The following is a 21,247-nucleotide window of genomic DNA, read 5'->3' as shown; positions in this document are numbered from 1 at the left end:
AAGTGAGTGGGAGGAAAGTAGAACTTGACGAGGTAACTGTACCTGCTCCCTTATTAGAAAGTAGCACATCACAGAAACCAGTTTCTGTGACACCTACACCAATTAGTGAGGAAGCTAATGATGATGATCATGAAACTTCAGAACAAGATACTACTGAACCTTGTAGATCAAACAGAGTAAGATCTGCACCAGAGTGGTACGGTAATCCTGTTCTGGAAATCATGCTACTAGATCATGATGAACCTACGAACTATGGAGAAGCGATGGTGAGCCCAGATTCCGCAAAATGGCTTGAAGCCATGAAATCTGAGATGGGATCCATGTATGAGAACAAAGTATGGACTTTGGTTGACTTGCCCAAAGATCGGCAAGCAATTGAGAATAAATAGATCTTCAAGAAGAAGACTGACGCTGACGGTAATGTTACTGTCTACAAAGCTCGACTTGTCGCAAAAGGTTTTCGACAAGTTCAAGGGATTGACTACGATGAGACCTTCTCACCCGTAGCGATGCTTAAGTCTGTCCAAATCATGTTAGCAATTGCCGCATTTTATAATTATGAAATTTGGCAGATGGATGTCAAAACTGCATTCCTGAATGGATTTCTGGAAGAAGAGTTGTATATGATGCAACCGGAAGGTTTTGTCGATCCAAAGGGAGCTAACAAAGTGTGCAAGCTCCAGCGATCCATTTATGGACTGGTGCAAGCTTCTCGGAGTAGGAATAAATGCTTTGATAGTGTGATCAAAGCATTTGGTTTTGTACAGACTTTTGGAGAAGCCTGTATTTACAAGAAAGTGAGTGGGAGCTCTGTAGCATTTCTGATATTATATGTAGATGACATATTACTAATCGGAAATGATATAGAATTTCTGGATAGCATAAAGGGATACTTGAATAAGAGTTTTTCAATGAAAGACCTCGGTGAAACTGCTTACATATTGGGCATTAAGATCTATAGAGATAGATCAAGACGCTTAATTGGACTTTCACAAAGCACATACCTTGACAAAATTTTGAAGAAGTTCAAAATGGATCAAGCAAAGAAAGGATTCTTGCCTGTGTTACAAGGTGTGAAATTGAGTAAGACTCAATGCCCGACCAATGCAGAAGATAGAGAGAAAATGAAAGATGTTCCCTATGCTTCAGCCATAGGATCTATCATGTATGCAATGTTGTGTACCAGACCTGATGTGTGTCTTGCTATAAGTCTAGCAGGGAGGTACCAAAGTAATCCAGGAGTGGATCACTGGACAACGGTCAAGAATATCCTGAAATACCTGAAAAGGACTAAGGATGTGTTTCTCATATATGGAGGTGACAAAGAGCTCATCGTAAATGGTTACGTTGATGCAAGCTTTGACACTGGTCCGGACGATTCTAAATCGCAAACCGGATACGTGTTTACATTAAACGGTGGAGCTGTCAATTGGTGCAGTTCTAAACAAAGCGTTGTGGCGGGATCTACATGTGAAGCGGAGTACATAGCTGCTTCGGAAGCAGCAAACGAAGGAGTCTGGATGAAGGAGTTCATATCCGATCTAGGTGTCATACCTAGTGCATCGGGTCCAATGAAAATCTTTTGTGACAATACTGGTGCAATTGCCTTGGCAAAGGAATCCAGATTTCACAAGAGAACCAAGCACATCACGAGACGCTTCAATTCCACCCGGGATCTAGTCCAGGTGGGAGACATAGAGATTTGCAAGATACATACGGATCTGAATGTTGCAGACCCGTTGACTAAGCCTCTTCCACGAGCAAAACATGATCAGCACCAAAGCTCCATGGGTGTTAGAATCATTACTGTGTAATCTAGATTATTGACTCTAGTGCAAGTGGGAGACTGAAGGAAATATGCCCTAGAGGCAATAATAATGTTATTATTTTATTTCCTTATATCATGATAAATGTTTATTATTCATGCTAGAATTGTATTATCCGGAAACATAATACTTGTGTGAATACATAGACAAACTAAAACGTCACTAGTATGCCTCTACTTGACTAGCTTGTTAATCAAAGATGGTTATGTTTCCTAACCATATACATGTGTTGTCATTTGATTAACGGGATAACATTATTAGGAGAATGATGTGATTGACATGACCCATTCCATTAGCTTAGCACCCGATCGTTTAGTATGTTGCTATTGCTTTCTTCATGACTTATACATGTTCCTATGACTATGAGATTATGCAACTCCCGTTTCCGGAGGAACACTTTGTGTGCTACCAAATGTCACAACGTAACTGGGTGATTATAAAGGAGCTCTACAGGTGTCTCCAAAGGTAAATGTTGGGTTGGCGTATTTCTAGATTAGGATTTGTCACTCCGATTGTCGGAGAGGTATCTCTGGGCCCTCTCGGTAATGCACATCACATAAGCCTTGCAAGCATTGCAACTAATGAGTTAGTTGCGAGATGATGTATTACGAAACGAGTAAAGAGACTTGCTAGTAACGAGATTGAACTAGGTATTGAGATACCGACGATCGAATCTCAGGCAAGTAACATACCGATGACAAAGGGAACAACGTATGTTGTTATGCGTCTGACCGGTAAAGATCTTCGTCGAATATGTGGGAGCCAATATGAGCATCCAGGTTCCGCTATTGGTTATTGACCAGAGACATGTCTCGGTCATGTCTACATTGTTCTCGAACCCGTAGGGTCCGCACGCTTAAGGTTTCGATGACAGTTATATTATGAGTTTATGAGTTTTGATGTACCGAAGTTAGTTCGGAGTCCCGGATGTGATCACGGACATGACGAGGAGTCTCGAAATGATCGAGACATAAAGATTGATATATTGGACGGCTATATTCGGACACCGGAAGTGTTCCGGGTGATTTCGGAGAAAACCAGAGTGCCGGAGGGTTACCGGAACCCCCCCGGGAGAAGTAATGGGCCATATGGGCCTTAGTGGAGAGAGAGAGGAGGAGCCAGGGTGGGCCGCGCGCCTCCTCCCCCCGGTCCGAATTGGACTAGGAGAGGGGGGGCGGCGCCCCCCCCCCCTTTCCTTCTCCCTCCCCCCTTCCTTTCCCCCTCCTAGTAGGAGTAGGAAAGAGGGGAGTCCTACTCCTACTAGGAGGAGGACTCGTCCTCCTTGGCGCGCCATAGGGCCGGCCGGCCTCCTCCCCTTGCTCCTTTATATACGGGGGCAGGGGGCACCCCTAGACACACAAGTTGATCCACGTGATTGTTTTCTTAGCCGTGTGCGGTGCCCCCTTCCACCATAATCCTCAATAATATTGTAGCGGTGCTTAGGCGAAGCCCTGCGACGGTAGAACATCAAGATCGTCACCACGCCGTCGTGCTCACGGAACTCTTCCCCGACACTTTGCTGGATCGAAGTCCGGAGATCGTCATCGAGCTGAACGTGTGCTAAAACTCAGAGGTGTCGTAGTTTCGGTGCTTGATCGGTCGGGCCGTGAAGACGTACGACTACATCAACCGTGTTGTCATAACGCTTCCGCTGTCGGTCTACAAGGGTACGTAGATCACACTCTCCCCTCTCGTTGCTATGCATCACCATGATCTTGCATGTGCGTAGGAAATTTTTTGAAATTACTACGTTCCCTAACAACGTCGCCGATGCCGGGCCGGCCTAGCCGACCAAAGTTTCCTCCGGTCCCCATCATATGCCACCAAACCTCCGTCTGCTCTAGATCCGGCAGCGAGCCACGATCCAAAACCTGCCAAGATGCAAGAGCCATGGGACTCAACCCGCCATGAGGATCGAGAAGAACCTATTGTAGATCTCCAGACGTCGAAACCCGCGGTCCGACGTGGCCAGTGACGACCATCACCACCTCGCGGCGGCCGACGGAGTCCGAAGACAGGATCCAGATGGATCCGATCTGGATCCGGCGGCACCCGCGACCACCGGGCAGGCCCAATGCAGCCACCACCTCGCGACACGCAGGCCGCCACCACCGTGCCGCGCACGACGCTGCTGGAAGACCCGCCGACCGCGCTGCCGAACCCCACATTCGCCCGGCGCTCCTATCGACCCTGCTGTCCCACGCCAGCCAAGACGAAAAGGATGAGGAGAAGCCTCGCCGCCGGTCAGGCTTCGCCCGGCGGTGCTGCGGACGGCGGCGAGGAGGGAGAGGGGCGAAGGAGGTGCGAGACGCGGCGGCTAGGGTTTTCCCCTGGGTCGCCCGCAGGGGCAACACGAGGGGGCGACCTCTGAAACCGCGAAGTTTTCCCCTCTTAACACGAGGGGGCGAGGGGGCGCCTGCCTCCTCTTGACAGGGCTATTTTTTTCCTTTTTTTTGAACACTTGTTTTTTTCAATTGTCTGGTTGCCTCCGTCCTTGGGATTTGTCAAAATTAATGCAGACGCGGCTGTCGCACGTGATGGTAGTTATGGAGCAGCAGCGGTGGCATGTAGAGATCACTCTGGATTTTTTCTGGGAGCTTCTTCGGTCACACTCAAATTTGTTTCAGAACCAACAACACTTGAAGCCTTGGATGTTTGTGAAGGACGGGCAATTGCAGAAGATCTTTACGTTCATAAAATTCATATTGTGACGGACTGCAGGACGGTGGTGAATGACATCAAGGAGGATTCGTCGTCGGAGTATGGTGCCATAGTACGTGAAATAATAGAACGATCTAGGAGTTTTACTGTCTGTAATATTATTCATTGGTTTAGGAGCTCAATTTTAAAATGTGAAGGATAGAAATTAATCTTATGAAGAAATAGGAATCTGTTTCTATGAACCAAAGGGCTCTACAGAAAAAATTCCTATAAGAATCATATCCTATAGAATTCATCCAAACTAAAGGAGGCCTTAATAGAAATGGTGCGAGGAGAACATTCCCCGCCAGCCTTGGAGCACCCTCACGCCACCTCACACCACAATGTTACGGTGTGGCCCATTTGATTGACCTAGCTGCGACCGGAGGTCAATCATCCATGTGTCGGCATCAGGAAGCACGCTGCAGGCTAGATCTTGACTGTCCCTTCCCCCAAGCTCGCTCCCCGCGGCATGTGCTCTCCTTCGGTATGCTCCCACACCAGTGGAAGACCAGTCTCCCATTGCCCCATGCCAAAAGGAGCTGACTGACTTGGTGGACACCGCTCGTCTCCCACCAGCGGCCAGCGGGTCATGCACCGCCACGAGGCGTGAGTGGCCACGCTCGAATGCTCTGACGGGCCGTTCACATGGTGAGACAGGGAGCGCCAGCCGCAATCCCTCTGACCGCATGCGCTCGGAGGATCTTCCTGGCCTCCTGGATGACAGGAGGAGAGGCAAGGATGCGTGCATCACCATCGAGCGTCGCAGGCACAACCGCAGCATGGACAAAGATCTTTTATGAATGAGTATTCATCCACCAACAGTTGAAGATCCGCTTGGACAAACGAGCGACGGAAAGGGGGAGGCCAAGATAACACACCGAGAACTCCTTCATCAGGCACACAACATATCGCGGCGTCTTCGAAAGTTCACCACGTCGCAACGAATGAGAGATGCCGATCTCTTAGCCAGGTTACAGTGTAAGCAAGAGGCATCCTCGAACACCCCCTGAGACGCCCTGCCATCGTAGCCTCGTGCACATCCGGCCGGGTCAGCAGCATGTCACGACCCCGGATCAAGTCGTACAAATCAATGGATACAAGTGCTCCCTGTGTATGAATTAATTCATCAAACTAGGATTCACCAAGTGGATAAAATTGAGATAAAAGAATCAAGGATGGAAAGCGCACATAATTTTGGGTAGAGTAGCCAGAGGAGATACTTGTATGGAGACGAGGGAAGGAAGAGGAGGCGAGGAAGAAGAAGACTTGAAATTTGTTATGTTATGTTCGATCCTCTCCCTACTTGTCTCTTGTGTGTTTTATCCTTCGTACACAAAGACTATTGACTGGGCCGGGCCCGGGTGCAGCAGCCCATAACGCAAGTGCAGCCCGGGTAATCACCACATCATCAGCATAGTCAGAGAGCCCGTGCCTATGGGTGTAATTAAGTGTGCAGGATGCTGGCTCATTCGTGATTACGGCTCTCGATTCTAACCTAGCCGCCGCTGCCGCCATAGCTTCGGCCCCCTTCTCTTCTCTGTCCGACGGCCTCGTTGACAGAAAGAGGAGTGGGGCCCCGTCCATCCGTCTCATTTTTTGTTAGGTTTTTTCTTCTCCGGCGATATTGATGACGTGGTGGCGACGATGGCGTGTTGAAATAAGGTCTCTCCGGGCTTTTCCTACTTTGACGACGTTTGATCTGATGTCGACAAAGAGTCTGTGGGAGTTTGTGTCCTTAGATCTGTTGGTTCCCTTCAGATCTTGAGAGGTCGTGTGTCTTTCGAGGAGAACTTATGGCTGACTATTGGTGTGGCGACTTCGACATCTTCTTCTGTGTTTTTTTGGCTTGGCCCGGTTTCTCCAACCCTCTGTGCTGATGGTGATGGATTGCAAGCCTGCTCTGCGTGGGTTATGCTCCAGCCGATGCCGTTTCAATGATTTTTAGATCTTGTCTCAAGGGTCGAGTGGCTATTGCGGTCTTCAAGCCTGGTATGGTGAGGGCATTCGCAGGTGTCGCCTTTCTTCGCTGTTTGTTCAGTGCAATTTTCAATCTCCGGCGGATGACGTACAATCAAAGGAAGAAGACTAGTATGATTTTTAATATATTTTTATTCTGTACTGGTCGTTCTACATCCAGTTGGCATTTGCTTTCCTCGATATTAGTCAGATTTAAAATGCCCCTTGGATGTCTTTATTAAAAAAAAAGAGCCTTTGCCTAATACCTCAAGGCGGCACCTCTTCCACCTTCCTGAACAAGGCCGCCAGAACATCCGTAACCACTACGAACATGAGGGGAGACATGGGATCCCCTTGACGTAGCCCAGGGGCATGCCAGAATTGATCCCCTGGTGAGCCATTAATCAACACTCGCGTGCTTGCCGTAGAAAGATGCAGAGCAAGCCGAGCGATCCACTTGGGGCTAAAACAGCGGCAGCGAAGAAGTTTCAGAAGGAACGAGCGATTGTACCTTCATTTCTAGGGACTAAACTTCTAATGTTCATGAAAACGTAATGCTGCCTAAATTAGATATACATGCCTTGCTCAGAATTGAAGGGCCCCACGTAGATAAAAGGGACGAGCATTGGAGCATGACCAAGTCCTCTTTCTTTTCTTCTTAAAAATGTCGATCTGACATGGCAAAAAACCTACTTTCAACTCACAGAATATACAAGGTATCATTACCGTGAATTGCAACAACTAGCTAAATTGTTAAAATCCCCATCATGTGATCCAGGCCTGGCTGAGGAGCTCCTCCCACGCCTCCCACTTTCACATTATGCAGCAGTTGCTGGAGGCAGCGCCTTGTTGCAAGGTCATCCTGTGTTTTTCACAACATATATTTTTTAAATTTTAGCAGTCAATAAATATATACATTTGATGGCAACTCCAGATTTGTCATTTTTGTGATGATAATGGAAAGGTAATGACCAACGGGTTGACATGACTCACGACAAGGTACGTCTCGACCATCCCATCTTTCAACACGTCAGGGAGGATGATTTGCAATGCAGCGCATGCCCTGCGCATGATTGGCAAAGGATAAAATTGGTGCATGTGAATCAAAGATAGACGCAGAATCATCATGTAACACACAGATGGAAGCACGAACCTGGCATCAGCTGATAACCCGTGAAAACACCGGATAACGTGCTTGACCAACTTTGCGGGATCACGCTGAACAGAGGCCACAGCAAGCAGACGCTCAGAATTTACCATCTGCGCTAAAACCTGGACCACAGCAAGCAGACGCTCAGCGTTGGTGCAGATGTAACGCAATCCAAGATCATCAGAGATAATCCTTTGGACAATGAAGGTAGCCACCTGCGTATAAACTTCACTAAATCAGTGTAACTGAAGTTGACGGCGGTGCTTGTTTAGAAGTATAACCTTGTTGCCTAGAATTCAACTTCGAATTCCACCTAGAAAGCCTGAACAAATCTTAAGTTCATGTTCAACTTGTGTGGTTTATACAGTGAGACATGTCACAGCAAAGTTGGCATATTTACATTTCGACAACGTTATAAATCGTCAGGTTCAAGTGGTAACTGATAAAACCTTATGATCGTCAGATACTGAAATTAGCAGCAAGAATAGTTGCTGGATTACCAAATAACTTCTTTTGAGGCCTCTTACGATAATCCATCCATTGGGTTTATTAACTGTAAGGTGGTGTTAGGATCCCACTAGAACAAGCCTGTTTTCTGACAAGATACTATGGATAATGTACGGTCTAGCTTACATTCTGGACCTGACCAAAACGTGAACTGATGGTAGTGTAATATTCCATATACCCTTCAGACAAAAAACATTAAAGAAGTTTCACCTTTGCTAGTGCTAGATCTATAGAGCGATCAGAAAATGAGGATTGTTGTAGGTGAGGACTGAGATGCTAGGTACATACGGTTTTTGACAGCTCATGGCCGTTCTCCATGCAAAACAGGCATGGAGGAATTATTTCAGTTCTCAGTAGAAACTCGACAACTCCAGGATCATTGGTCTGCATGTATCACAAGGTAAATCAGTTAGATTTCACTTGCATAGTAGCTAGTATTGATGAACACATGCAGATACAATCATCACCTTCTCTTATAATCAAGTTATAAGATTAGTTATGTTTTCGTTCCACATAAGGAAGCCCCATCTTTATAGTTCCAATAGCCAAGTTTGGAATAATAACAACATGAATATCCATTGACGCGGTATTACAGAATTAGTACTCTTATCCAGAGTTGGATATACATTATAGTGAATTTACTAATTCATGTAAACTTCCATATGTAGGTTACCTTAACAAGAGCGCCTATAACACCCAAGCTGGCAAGCCGCAAGTGCTCAAGAGGTCTTGTGTTGGTTTTCGTAATCATGAAGGGATACATGAAGATTGGAATATTGGCTGGAAAAAAAGAACGAAGAAGAGAGTAAGTGAATAGCCAGCAAGAATAATATAGAAAAAAACATTACAAATAGCTGGGGTGTGGGTTGGAGGCAGTGCACTTCCAGAGTGTAGGACAACTTTGATAAGCTAAAGGATGTGCTTGTTTACCGTTCAAGAAAAGCATCCTTGTCTTGGGGTGTGATGCAATACACTGCAAAAGGATTTAAAATGACAAAAAATAAAACTTAGACACATCAACGACAGCATCAACTTAACCAGCTTAAAGGGATCAATCCTCAGAGCGGATTTTCTGATTTTGGGTTCATATGAACCCAATATGATAATTTAGGGAAGAAACATAGCATGACTTTCAGAAAATTGTGAAAAAGAGCCAAGCATGTAGAGAATAGATCACACACATAAATCTTGTTAAGCAAATGATATTCTGCGAGCCAAGGAAAAAATCACAGAATTTTCTATGTTAAAAGTAAGTCCAGATCATAAATGATTTTAAATTTTACTGAATTTTACATATGTGTGTTTTTGCTTGTTCTCTACATGGATCGGTTTTTATAAAGAATTTAGGAACTTAGAGATTTAATTGATCGTGAACTTCTAGTTATTTGGCTCATATATGAGCCAAGATGAGTGGCTGCATGCATGATGCATCTCCCAAATGCAGAGGCCGGGGGTCATCCTCCTTTTCCAAAAAAAAATGAGCCAAGATAAGAATATCGTTTCTTAGGTTAGAACCTTATAAACAGAACGGACTTCCCGGTTCTGCTTTTTCTTAGTATGCAAGACAACAACAAAACTTTCTTCTTTATCCTGAACCTCTCTTATCTTAAAAAAATAAATCAAAATGTACCTGAAAGAGAGCAAGTGCGTTGCAGGCTCGGTTTGATGCACCTGGTGATAAAGTTGGAGGATCAAGTGCAGGATAGATCGGCACGATTTCCTGCATTTGTTTCCAGATTGCCAAAATATAGCAAGTTAGAAAGCTCAGTTGAAACCTCGGCAAATTTGAAGGACATAACAGAAGAAATAAAGTACACACACATTTTCAGGAACAGATCATCAATTCATAAAAAAACATTAAGAATAAGTAGGCTCAAAGCTTCTCATTCTTTTTCATTCTTAATTTAAGCATGCCATAAACATAGAGGACAAATGAATTAAAAACATATACCTGAAGTAGAGCAGCAATAGTACCAAACGAGTGCCACAACAGTGGGGCCAACGCATCTTGACAAATCTCCTTTTTCTGGAAAAAGTTAATGGAAGGTTTACTTATAAGAAATAGTATTGCCTCGCAAAATGCATTAGTTGTTAATGACTGAGCATGCAATTAATCTGCAAGTTCTTAGTTCAGCATAAATTTTTAGGGGAAAGTTGAGCATAATTGTTCTGAATTAGCTACAAAAGAGCCGTTGATAAACTACTTGTTAGTAAGTTATAAGTTTTATAAAACTAGCTCATCAAAACAACCGTATTGGCGATGAATGCATAAATTGATTTTCATACCCTAGCAACTCTACATCTATATAAGTGTAGACACAGTATAAAGTTGACATTGTGCTTGAGCTAATCTATAAGCAAATAGATTTGTTCCCGTAACGATGCCCTTGCGCATAGTGCTGCTAACATGCTGATCAAATTGATTATATATATACAACAATAGCTAGCAGGCGCTAAGGCCTTGTACAATTAATGCCAGGTGCTTAAAAAAATAAATCAGATTTTTTTGAAGCATCAGTGTCTATTTTTAGAGAAGAGACGTCTAATTATGCATCTGCCCTGTACAAATAAGCATCGATGCTTAAGAAAAATCTGATTTATTTCTTCAAGTATCTTTCTTAAGCACCTTGCATTGTATAAGGCTTAAAACCCTAGAAAGACAGTGCACGTGACGGAACCTTAGAGATGACCAATAGGGCGTGCTCGCGCAGCGCGGGGTCGCAGAGGTCGAGCACCAGCTGCTCCGCCGACTCCAGGTCCCTGCCATTGCCTTCCTGCACGACGGCAGCGCCGCCGGCGATCGGCGAGGGAGACGTCCTGATGGAGGGGGGTACGGCGAGGGAATGCTGCAGATTCGCCGTCGCCATCGCGGACGCACCAACTGCAACCGGCACTGCACGAGAGCGGCGAAACAGCGATCGGCCCAGCCTTCAGCAATGACCTCGATCGCTTTTTTTTTTGTGACGAACGATTGCTTGCACGAGAATAGGAGTTGGAATTGGATGGAATGACCCAAACGGATTAGGATGGATTTATTTGCTGAAAGCACGGGGACGGTAATTCGGATCTCTTCTCCAGTCAAACCTTTGAGACAATATTTATCAAAACAAAAATGTTATTAATCTAAAAGAAAATGTTATTGGGAATGTCACAAATCTCGCTGCCCCGCGTGAATGCCTCATTGACCGTCTGATGCGTCGCACCAATCTTGGCGCAGAGAAGAGGTGACACGTCAGCTCTGAAACTCGTTCGTAGAACACAAAAGCAGCTCTCAGTCCTATCGAAACATACCTGCCCATTGCATTGGCTAGTGCCTCAAGTCTCCACCCGGGAGGCTTGTATTGGATCTTAGTTTCTCCTCTCTTTTTTTCTTTTTACTAGATGGCAAAAATATACAACTTTTAGTTTTAGATACATGGCAAAAAAATTAAAAATATACATGAAAAATTTATAATTTTTGAACTTCTCAAATGGCAAAAAAAAATTGTAATGTTCATGTGTCTAGTTGCTTTGTACCCATGGCCAGTTTTAGATAAATTTTCTCTTGATCCTATGGCAAATTAATAACATTGTTGTCTCCCAAACATGTTAATTTTAAGTCTTTTTGTAATGCTCTCATGGAAATGTTATCACTTATTCATGGCGATTTAGGAAATCTTTTTCTACTTTTTCACATGACAAATTTATTTTTAATAACATGTCAATTTTTTTATCATGGCAATTTCCTGTGTGTGATTTTTATGCTTTTGGAAACAAAAATATAAAGCATGGAAAATTCCTTGTATGTCTTTTTTTAACTATAATATGCAATGCCATGTATGATCCTCCTTGTCCACTGTACTGTTTTGTTGGTTTCTTCTTTTTTACCATGACCTTTTTTGCCATGTAGGTATTTTAAATTTAAGATTTTTTAGCATGTGCTTTTTATAAACAGTTTGCATCTTTTTCGAATAGGGTCAAATCTATTATAAAAATTCATCAGAAGTATAAAATGCCTAAAACTTAATAAAAAATGCATCGACATTTTAAGGCCACCAAACAACCACTAATACCGACATAACGAGCCACCGACGCGCCGCTATGGCGCCTCCTACCGTAGCCGGCTTGACCTTGTCGATAACAGCCGGAAAGTCTTCGTGCACGTGTCCCTAAGGACCAGCGCCCTCGAGGCGTAGTCATTGTCGTTGAACTCTTACATACTCCCTCCGTCCATGAATAAGTGTACTTCTAGTTTTTTTCTTAAGTCAAAGTTTTAAAACTTTGACCAACTTTATAGGGAAAAGTAGCAGCATTTATGACACTAAATTAGTATCACTAGATTCGTTTTGAATTGTAATTTCATAATATATCAATTTTATGTCATATATGTTACTACTCTTTTGTATATATTTGGTCAAAATTTTAAAACTTTGACTTAGAACAAAGGCTAGAAGTACACTTATTCGCGGACGGAGGGAGTAGATCTGAAGCACCAGACATCAAATCTCATCACATGACGAGAAACCCCAACCTTACCACCCAAAGAAAACGGCAGGAATCTACAACATAGCTCCACGGACTACATCCAAACGGATGAACTTGAGGGGCGTCGAAGCCCGGAAGACAAAACTCGAAGAAGGATGCCGCCATGATCAAAGACGCGGCGGCAACGGCTCTTTGAAGATAAAATAAGATTCTCCATGTCTAGCCTCCTGTTCCGGTGGTGCTTCTATCGTCATTAGAGGACGTGTGAAGGTGTGCCTCCGGTGGATCTTGCGCGATTCGGTATTTGTCTTTGGGTGATCTACTTCGATCCAGTCTTCACTCGTGTGCGTTCGTGTATCTACAGATTGAATCCTACTAATCTACGCTTCTCCTTATCGGCAACAACAATTACTTTTATGGTGTGTTGGTATTTTGAGACCTTAACATAACAACTTCCCGACTGGCAACTACAACAAGATTTTTCCCGGCTTCAGTGAGGGAGGAGCGACGACGACAACACGTCTTTGGCTTGATCCAGTGGTTGTAGTTGTCGTTAGGTGGTCTACATACATGAATGTAATTTTTATTGCTTCTTATGTTCTTTGAACTATGGTTTTTTATGAACAGACGGAAAGTAAAAAAAAATAGTGTCCACACCGGGAGAAAAAAGGCAAGTGTGACAAAAAAAAAGAGAAAAACATGGTGTTGTATTTGCAATTTTCACGGTGCCGCCGCCTCCGCCTCACCGGAGCGGGGGTTCTCGCGCGCGGCCGCGGGCTCCTGGCCGCTCGGCGCCCGTCGCTCATCTACGGCCTAGCAGGTAAGGCACCTCCTCCCATGCCGGTAGAGATCTGCTTCAGCACTTGCATATTTGATATGTATTCGTGCGTATTCCAAAAAAAAAATTCGATCTGTTCGTGTGACAGTTTGTATTCCGGAGAAGTTTTACTGCCAATTTCTCTGATATAAACACTCAAAAAAAAATCTCTGATATAAAGGACCCAATTTGACCAGTCTACTTTCAGTTGGTGTGCTCCGAGATTAATAGTCGATCGAAGGCTCTGAAGCTTCTACTTAGGTATTTGATGGGACGATTTTGTATTTTCATATTAATCCTCTTCGGGGGCCTAATATTTGGTAGATTTAATCGTCGGAAATACAAGCAATTGCAAGGAGAATATAATTTTGGTTTATAACAAAGTAGCAGTTGATGGGCAAAACGACCAGACAGTTTGAACCTCAGTTGCCCAGCTTTGCCTTGCCCAAAATCTAGGCTAGGAAGAGAACCAAAAATGCCATGAAGTAGAAAAGTATGAAATTTCAGAGAATTAACTCACAATGCTGGATGGTTAGAAACCGTTAGGTATGGGTAATTACCAGTGTCAACTCTCAATATTGGCTAGCAGATGAGATGTATTTGCTTGATTAGGATGTTGAGCACAATAACTGCAATTCATAGGGATGCAAGCAGTGGCCTGCTTGTCCTGCAAAACTATGCAACTAGTGTAGTAGTGGGTGGCAAAATTAGCACTGATAGGGTACGAGATATGCACGCACTTTCCTTGCTTGCACCCCTGGAAACCATGATACTTCTGTTAGATAGTTCTACCTGTCTTACAAGATCATATCTGTCCTAGTATCCCCGCAGTTAGCTGTATGTTAAACTCATGGTGTTGTTCATCTTATCTTTGTATCAGTGTTCCATTGGGAGAAGCAATGTCTGGAGTAATAACTAAGTTTGCTGTTACATCGATGTTCATGTGGATGCCCCAGTTGCAATTATGTGTGGGTTCTGCCACCAGATTTTTCCAGGTTTGCTTGTTGTTCCTTTCATGTTACGATGTTCTTCATCTTTTCTATGGAAGTGAAGTGCATACGTTTGCAAGGAAACAACATCTCACTCCTTTGTCAGGTATTAGTCACCTTTCATCCTCAGCGCAAACTCTGGCCAGTGGGTTCCTTGCTGTCATATCGGTTAATATTGTGATTGGCTTCTACATATACTCTGCGATGAAGGAGGCTCCCCGCCAAGAGCCACAACCTGATGCACCTTCTCAGCGAATGCTAAAGCAAGTATTAACCAGCCAGCATCTTCTCAAGTGAGTTATGATTCCAAGGGGAAGGTGGAGTAGGCAGGAACACAACTTGACTTGGGTTTTCTTTCCAGTATACACATGTTATTCAGAATCAGTTGTGTCATGTGCATAAGGTAACATCACAGCCTTTCATTAGATGCACTGCTGTCAATTTTGAGAAGTATGAAGCCAGAACCTAATATTCCGTATGTTTAACTTTGCGCTAGCCTGAACTCATAGTGAAGCAATGTGTCCTTGCTAGAGGAGTTTGTTTGCAAACCTTAACTAGTGAATTTATATTTTCTCCCTGAAACAACTATCTCTCATATCATTGTTGTGTATTCTTTCGGTGACTGGCCGCTGTTGAATATATTATGTTGATTTTCATTGGAAGGGAAAGATTTATCTTGTACTTGCTCTTAATTTGCCTTGTACTCATTTTGTCACCAGAGAGCCATTTCACTGTCGCTTGTTTTCCCTCCACTTTTGCCAAATGGGCACATCTTATAATTTCTGCTTTCTGACATGTTTATATGAATTTGGCTTTTAAATAATTTCTAGTCTTAATCTGAGTTTACATGTTTCCTATGCTCGCTGTCCTGTTAGAATTGGCCAATGAGCACTTTTCATTTTCACGAAGTTTTCACACCTTTGGTGCAACAAAAAGAAGGAAGTTTTCTAAATAAATAAATAAATTAGAAGATATTCTGAATAAAATGGTGTAGTATGAAACAGAGAAATTCCACAAGAATCTCTGACTACAAATCTACAATATACATTCAAATCCAGCGTCATAAGGGACAGTGATGGACTGATCTTTTACATGAATAAAGGGACGGAAAATGGAAACAACCATAGTAGTTATAGAACATAGATTCAAATCAAAGTAGAGACACAAACATCCCTTCTTTTTGTATTGTTCCCAGTCCCATTACATCAGCACCAACCTTCTTATTTTAAACAGCCTTTCCTCAAAACACCACAAACTGCATTTGTATTTTTTTATAGGCACAAATTGCTTTGCTGTACAAGCGAGAATAAAGAAACGGAACAACATAGCCTGCTGGTTTTGTTGTTCAAACAATCTCCCAAGTTGAAGAATATTGCAGAGAGGCATACATGTTCTTAGAAATAAATTACCATGTTGCACCTGTATGAAACAAAGAAAGGAACGATTTTAGATCCAAAGAATCTCAGGTGTAATTTTTGGTCCTGTGTATCCCTTGAACCATAATCTTACAAATTTCCGATAATTGTCAAGCAATGGTAATATAATTGTTTTAAATTCCAAGAAATAGTAATATAATTGTTTAAAATTCCAAGAAATAGTAATATAATTGTTTAAAATTCCAAGAAATAGTAATAGAATTGTTTAAAAGTACAATATATGTCTGCAAATACTTTTCTCGGAGTGTCTGCAAACACTAGAGGAGATCACTTACCAGTACATGATAACTGTTTTCACCCTTGTATTTGGCTTCCTCTTGCAAACGAAATTCCTTAGTTTCCCCTGTTGCCACCCTGAGTACTCTCTGCATTCGAAGCATCCGCCTTTTTGTCATCCAAGTTCTCCAAATCCATGTCTTTGTGATGTTCACTGCGCTGAACTCCACAGTCTCCATTCGCATCAAATACTACAGCTTGTGGCTTTGTGGCATCATGTCCCTGCTCATGTGGAGCGCTTGAATGTGGCTTGTAATTTGGATTCTGCTCCTTGTTCTCTTTGCCAGCATCGCTGGTCACTTTACTTCTTGTCGCCCACAGGTGATTTCTCACAGGACGCTCCTTTCTAGCAGCAGCAGTTCTCACTCTTGGGCTGTCAGGTTGTTTAATGTTTCTCGTCTTCTCTGCAGGCTCGGTGTCCGAATTAGGTTGCTTCAGCACCTTCCCTCCCACAGCCGCCCTTGGTTGGGATGTTGGTCTTCTCTTGTCAACAATGCCTTCGAATGAAGCCAGTTGCTGTGACATTCTGGGTGTGCTTGGCTGTCTTGGTTGAGATGTTGATCTTTTCGGAGTGCCTCTCCTATTGGCATCACTGGCAGGTGTGTTGGGCTTTCCATTTCTCATGTCCTCTTCCAAAGATTTCAGTCTCCTTTTGAGTTTATCCTTTGAAAGAATTAAAGCAATAGAAGTTGAAACAACAATGTAAGAATTGAGTGCTCATGGTTGCTCGGGATAGTCTTGCAGAATTTCTTACATTAAGTTGGGCTTCCACCTTTGCAGACCTCTCTGCTATGGCTATCTTGTCGCGCAGCCGTTGTATCTCTCCCTGGATGATCGATATGACATATTTAAATTTAGATAATGGGATTGCAGCGGCATTATGTATGTGCTCACTCCCTTTTTTCTGTACCTGCAGGAGTCTTCGTTCTTCCAGCCACCTCTTAACCGGCATCAATTTATCAGCATCGTCCTTCCATTCGTTTGCTGTTGTTGTCGCCACACGGTTGACGTAGACTTTAGCTCGAGCCAGCTCCCTCTCGAGCGTCTTCTTCTCCTCCTAAAAGTTAAAGATCGTTATGAAACAAACTAGAATGGGATCGACCCAAACTTCTGAACACTTACATCGATCTCACTTACATTCAATCTGGTAGTCTGGTTCTGGTAGAAGTGCACAGCGTTGGCAACGTCTCTGCTGGCAAGAATGGACTCCTCAAGCTCACCAACGGTGTGGGTGAGCTTCTCAATTTCCAGGACCTTCTGCCTGTTGCTCTTCTCCAAAAGCATGTTCTCCTCCTGCAGGTTCAGGCAAACAAGAAAAAAGGTTCAGTTATGCAAGTTTTATTGTATAAGAAAAATGAGGTATGGCTGCCATGTCGATAATGGATTGTTGTGTGCACATACGTGGTAGATCTCCATCTGTTTCTTCAGCTCAATATTCTGGTTCTGGACATCCTCTACAATCAGCGCTCTCTCGAGTGCGCTACGCAGAATGTCCCCAGCCTCAACGAACGCCGCCTCATTGAGCTTCAGGTGCCGTTCAAGCGCCTTTTTGTCATCCTGGAGCACCGCAATCTGACAAGAACCAAACGAGCAACCACATGTAAGCATGATATGCAGCTATGGAGGTCTTGTTAATCACTCTGCTCAAATGGTGACGAATCAAACTTCACATGTGTGCACCTCATGCTTGTACTTCTTGATGTCAGACTCCAGGGGCCCTATGATGGCATCAAAGGGAACCACTTCCTCATCTCTCTGGGCCGAGTGGATCCTCCTGAGCGATGCCTCAGCAGCGAACTGTGCAGACAACGCTTCCTTGCGCTCATTGCATAACCTTTTCACATCCAGATTCTGTCATATCAAATTGAATTTACCCGTCATGTAACCGGAAAAGGAAGAAGAATGGAGCTAGTTGATTTGATGTCAAATCAAATGAGCTACGCAAGTACTCCATCCATTCCTAAATATTTGTCTTTCTAGAGATTTCAACAACTGACTACATACAGAGCAAAATGAGTGAATCTACACTCTAAAATATGTATATGTACATCCGTATGTGATAGTCCATTTGAAATCTCTAAAAAGACAAATATTTAGGAACGGAAGGAGTAAGTACTAAGCAACCTTCTGTTCAAGCTGCTTCTCCAGGATGCTCAGCTTCTCGTCCTGTTTCTTCAGCTCCTTGCTCAGCTGAATGCAGACGTCAGGTAAAGTTAAGTCCAGGTTGCATCCAGTTAGCAGTGTACAAGTTAACTTAACTTGCTAACTTAAGCTCAGAAGAAACAGAGCGCAAGTTAACTTGTAAACAACTCAAGGAAGCTGACCAGTGAAGCAAATTATACCTCAGCAATGGCCTTGTCCTTCAGAGCTTCTGTCACCTTCAAACCTTTTATTTCACTGTGTGTGTGTCCTAGTTCTCGTTCCTTTTCTGCAGGAACAGACGGCAGTTGTTATACGAGCATCATATTTTCTTTTCTCCTTCCATGAATATTCTTTTCTAGAAGACAAATATTTTGGTGGTAAACATTACGGGGTGTAAAGCCTCCTCGGAAAGCTTATATAGAAGAAAAAGTAAGTAATTATTGCTCCTTTCACTTTTTGGCGAAAAAGTTAGCTTGTTTCTCCTATTGTTCGGAGTGAAACAGAAGTTATTTGAATCAGCATATAGTGGTTGAATGAGACGGGTGACAGTAACAGCTTTGAACAAGGAGGAGTCTTGGTGAAAAACATTGCCTGCTGGAGTACTATTTATTGCAAGTTTGGCATGGAATTCCTTAAGAAACATGTTAGGTGAATCCACTATTAACGGAAAAGTTTGAAACAGGAGGCTTCATGTGCCCATTCAGTTGTCAAAAAAAGTTGTGTAGGTTATGCGAGTCAGCTCTGTGCTCAGAATAAAAAGGTTCATCACATTTAAACCGAATGGCAGTAGAAAGCAGCAAGATTACTTAGCACTGTGCACCTTACAGTTCACACAGGTAACAGAACAGAAACAGCGCCCTGTACTGTCGGCACAAGTGTCTGGCTTGAATATCTGGTGACGATTAACCTGCAGAGTGCAGTTTCAGTGCTAACCAAAATCTGCACCCTGCCAACTATGCCTACTATAAATTATTAATTCTCGGTCATGCTGACATCCTACCAACCGCAAGCATGTTAGAAATTCTATTGTTTTGTCACACCTGTATCTTAGAATCTGGGCAATTTCTTGTAGCCTACTTTTTGGTGGTCCCCGTCTAATTTTGTCCCGGCTGAAGAAAAACCAGATATGCCGAGACCCAAGAGCACGTCTTAGAAAGACAAATGTTTTATTTTGAGAAGATATCGAACTTAATTTAGCCTGCTTTGCTGTTAATTTGTAAAGTTTTTTTTGAGTTGCATCAAGAATGTAGTAGCCAATTAATAAGCTGGCTTTATGCACGATTTCTCTAAAACCATTTTGAGCATGCAGCATATAGTGTGTCACAAGTCACAAAGCAATACGTGTTGCATAAGTAAATTAATCGTGAGTTATATTATACTCCTATATGGTGGTACTTAGGCCAAAAAATCAAAAAATCTGCTCCCTATTTACTAAGAAGTTCAACACCTCACGTCCACAGCTATATGTGTACTGCTGCACTTATGAGATCATTTGGATACATATATACTCCCTCCTTTCCGGTTTATAAGGCTCAATTCAAAAATCTCATCAACCAAGGTAGATGATGAGTGGTGGAATATTTTTTGTAGTTTGCAAAAGCACTCAATTAATGTTCTTGTTTTCCTCAAAAAAATATGTTTACGAATGCATTAATTGCAATGCATGCATGCATAAAATGTATTCATTGGTCAGTTTTCTCTTAATACTTGCATACAATGATTTAATGTACCTTGAAGTCTGAACATGTGATCGAAAACAATCAAATTGAGTCTTATAAAATGAAAAAACTAAAATTTTGAGATAAGTCCTATAAACCGGAAAGGAGGGAGTATGTAAACCAAGTTTCCTCTCGGATTAGATACTTGAAAGTGAAATAGACAAATAACTAAGAAAAACGTATCTTGTTTAATTAGCACTCACACAACCACACAAGCAAAGTTGCACCACGATAATATACAAAAGTTCATGTCGTAGGTTTTCGTCAATCAATAACATAACACACACGCATGCATGCTCACAGGAACTAAGTAAGCTTGGTTCAACCAGAACCTCTCTGATCCCAGGAGGTTTTCGTCAACAAACATACTCCTACAACACTTGCATGCCTCTTAATTCGATTCAAATATGCATGGGTGCCTACTGCCCAGCCACTTCTTTTGCTTGGCAACATGGTACCCATATTAATTAATATGCATGGGTAAAGCCCCAGTTCACCATGCATACATGCACCGTTGCACTTCGAGCTGGTCTCAGCCTTGTGAGGTGCATATATGTATGCTCCTGGATTATCAAAGCCAGAGTAGCTAGATGATGGAGCAAACCTCTGAGGAGATTCTCCAGCCTGTTGAGCTCGTCGACGACGGGGTCGGCGTGGCCATGGAACATCTCCCTGCCGCCATGGTCGACCTCGGATCCCAAGCTACCCATGTCTCTCTCTCTCGGCCCTCTCTCTTGGAACCTGCAGGTAGGTACGTACACACACACACACACCTAGCTAGCAAGGCTAGCTACGGAGAGGCTAGCAGTTTCTCGGCCTACGTACTGCCGGCCGGGGAGAAAGAAAGGGTTAAACGGGGAAGACACGGAAGCGTTGCTGCACACGAAGAGTAGTGGGTGGGTTTGGTTGGGATTTATGGTGCTCGACCGATGGTGCTGGCTAGTGTGTCTTGAGGAGCACCCCATTGTCGCCCCGCGCTTTGGGGTTGCGCGCGCGCGCGCAGGGCGAGGTTGACTGGGGGAGGGAGGGAAGGAGTGCGGTTGAAGAGACCGGAGATGGCACGCACGCCCGGGCGGGGCCAGGGACGAGGCACATGGAGCCGCGCCCTGGAGCCGGCTTACCGCAGCGCGCGCGCGGAGCTGGCACGAGAGCGACACACGTTTCTGGCGACCCTTTCCACGGCCGGGGTAGGGTGCACGCGGTTGATGGGTCCAACTGTTGCACTGCATTGCATAGTTTGGTTCACATGTCCGGGTGTTGTTT

The 21,247-nt window shown here is 43.6% G+C and overlaps 2 protein-coding genes and 1 long non-coding RNA gene across 4 annotated transcripts; 1 reads left to right on the top strand and 2 right to left on the bottom strand.

Annotated features, from left to right (window-relative positions):
* Positions 1-7,117: 7,117 nt before the first annotated feature.
* Positions 7,118-11,009, bottom strand: LOC119283407 (CCR4-NOT transcription complex subunit 9-like). Its single transcript, XM_037562967.1, has 9 exons — positions 10,821-11,009; positions 10,094-10,168; positions 9,773-9,862; positions 9,073-9,115; positions 8,816-8,922; positions 8,431-8,526; positions 7,639-7,850; positions 7,479-7,548; positions 7,118-7,347 (listed from the first exon to the last, which is right to left on the bottom strand). The coding sequence occupies exons 1-9, from the start codon at positions 11,007-11,009 to the stop codon at positions 7,231-7,233; spliced, it is 999 nt and encodes a 332-aa protein (XP_037418864.1). The 3' UTR covers positions 7,118-7,230.
* Positions 11,010-13,319: 2,310 nt separating this feature from the next.
* Positions 13,320-17,962, top strand: LOC119284936. Its single transcript, XR_005139287.1, has 6 exons — positions 13,320-13,426; positions 14,304-14,418; positions 14,519-14,815; positions 16,535-16,723; positions 17,041-17,724; positions 17,831-17,962. It is a non-coding gene; the product is annotated as an uncharacterized LOC119284936 (long non-coding RNA).
* Positions 15,407-20,885, bottom strand: LOC119284935 (microtubule-associated protein 70-4-like). Of its 2 annotated transcripts, none has more exons than XR_005139286.1 (10): positions 20,589-20,883; positions 18,467-18,552; positions 18,249-18,314; positions 17,805-17,975; positions 17,526-17,696; positions 17,262-17,417; positions 17,035-17,181; positions 16,879-16,950; positions 16,124-16,787; positions 15,407-15,831 (listed from the first exon to the last, which is right to left on the bottom strand). XR_005139286.1 is itself a non-coding variant. In XM_037564122.1 (10 exons), exons 1-9 carry the CDS (start codon positions 20,692-20,694, stop codon positions 16,182-16,184), a joined length of 1,581 nt encoding a protein of 526 aa, XP_037420019.1. In that variant the 5' UTR covers positions 20,695-20,885; the 3' UTR covers positions 15,407-15,831; positions 16,137-16,181. The 2 variants fall into 2 exon arrangements, 1 of the variants encoding a protein (XP_037420019.1); XM_037564122.1 differs by having other exon boundaries at positions 16,137-16,787; positions 20,589-20,885.
* Positions 20,886-21,247: the final 362 nt, after the last annotated feature.

Source organism: Triticum dicoccoides, chromosome 4A (assembly GCF_002162155.2).
Source record: "Triticum dicoccoides isolate Atlit2015 ecotype Zavitan chromosome 4A, WEW_v2.0, whole genome shotgun sequence".
NCBI classification, from domain to species: Eukaryota; Viridiplantae; Streptophyta; class Magnoliopsida; order Poales; family Poaceae; genus Triticum; species Triticum dicoccoides.
Note: the sequence above shows the minus strand (reverse complement) of the source record. Positions and strands in the feature narration are given on the sequence as shown.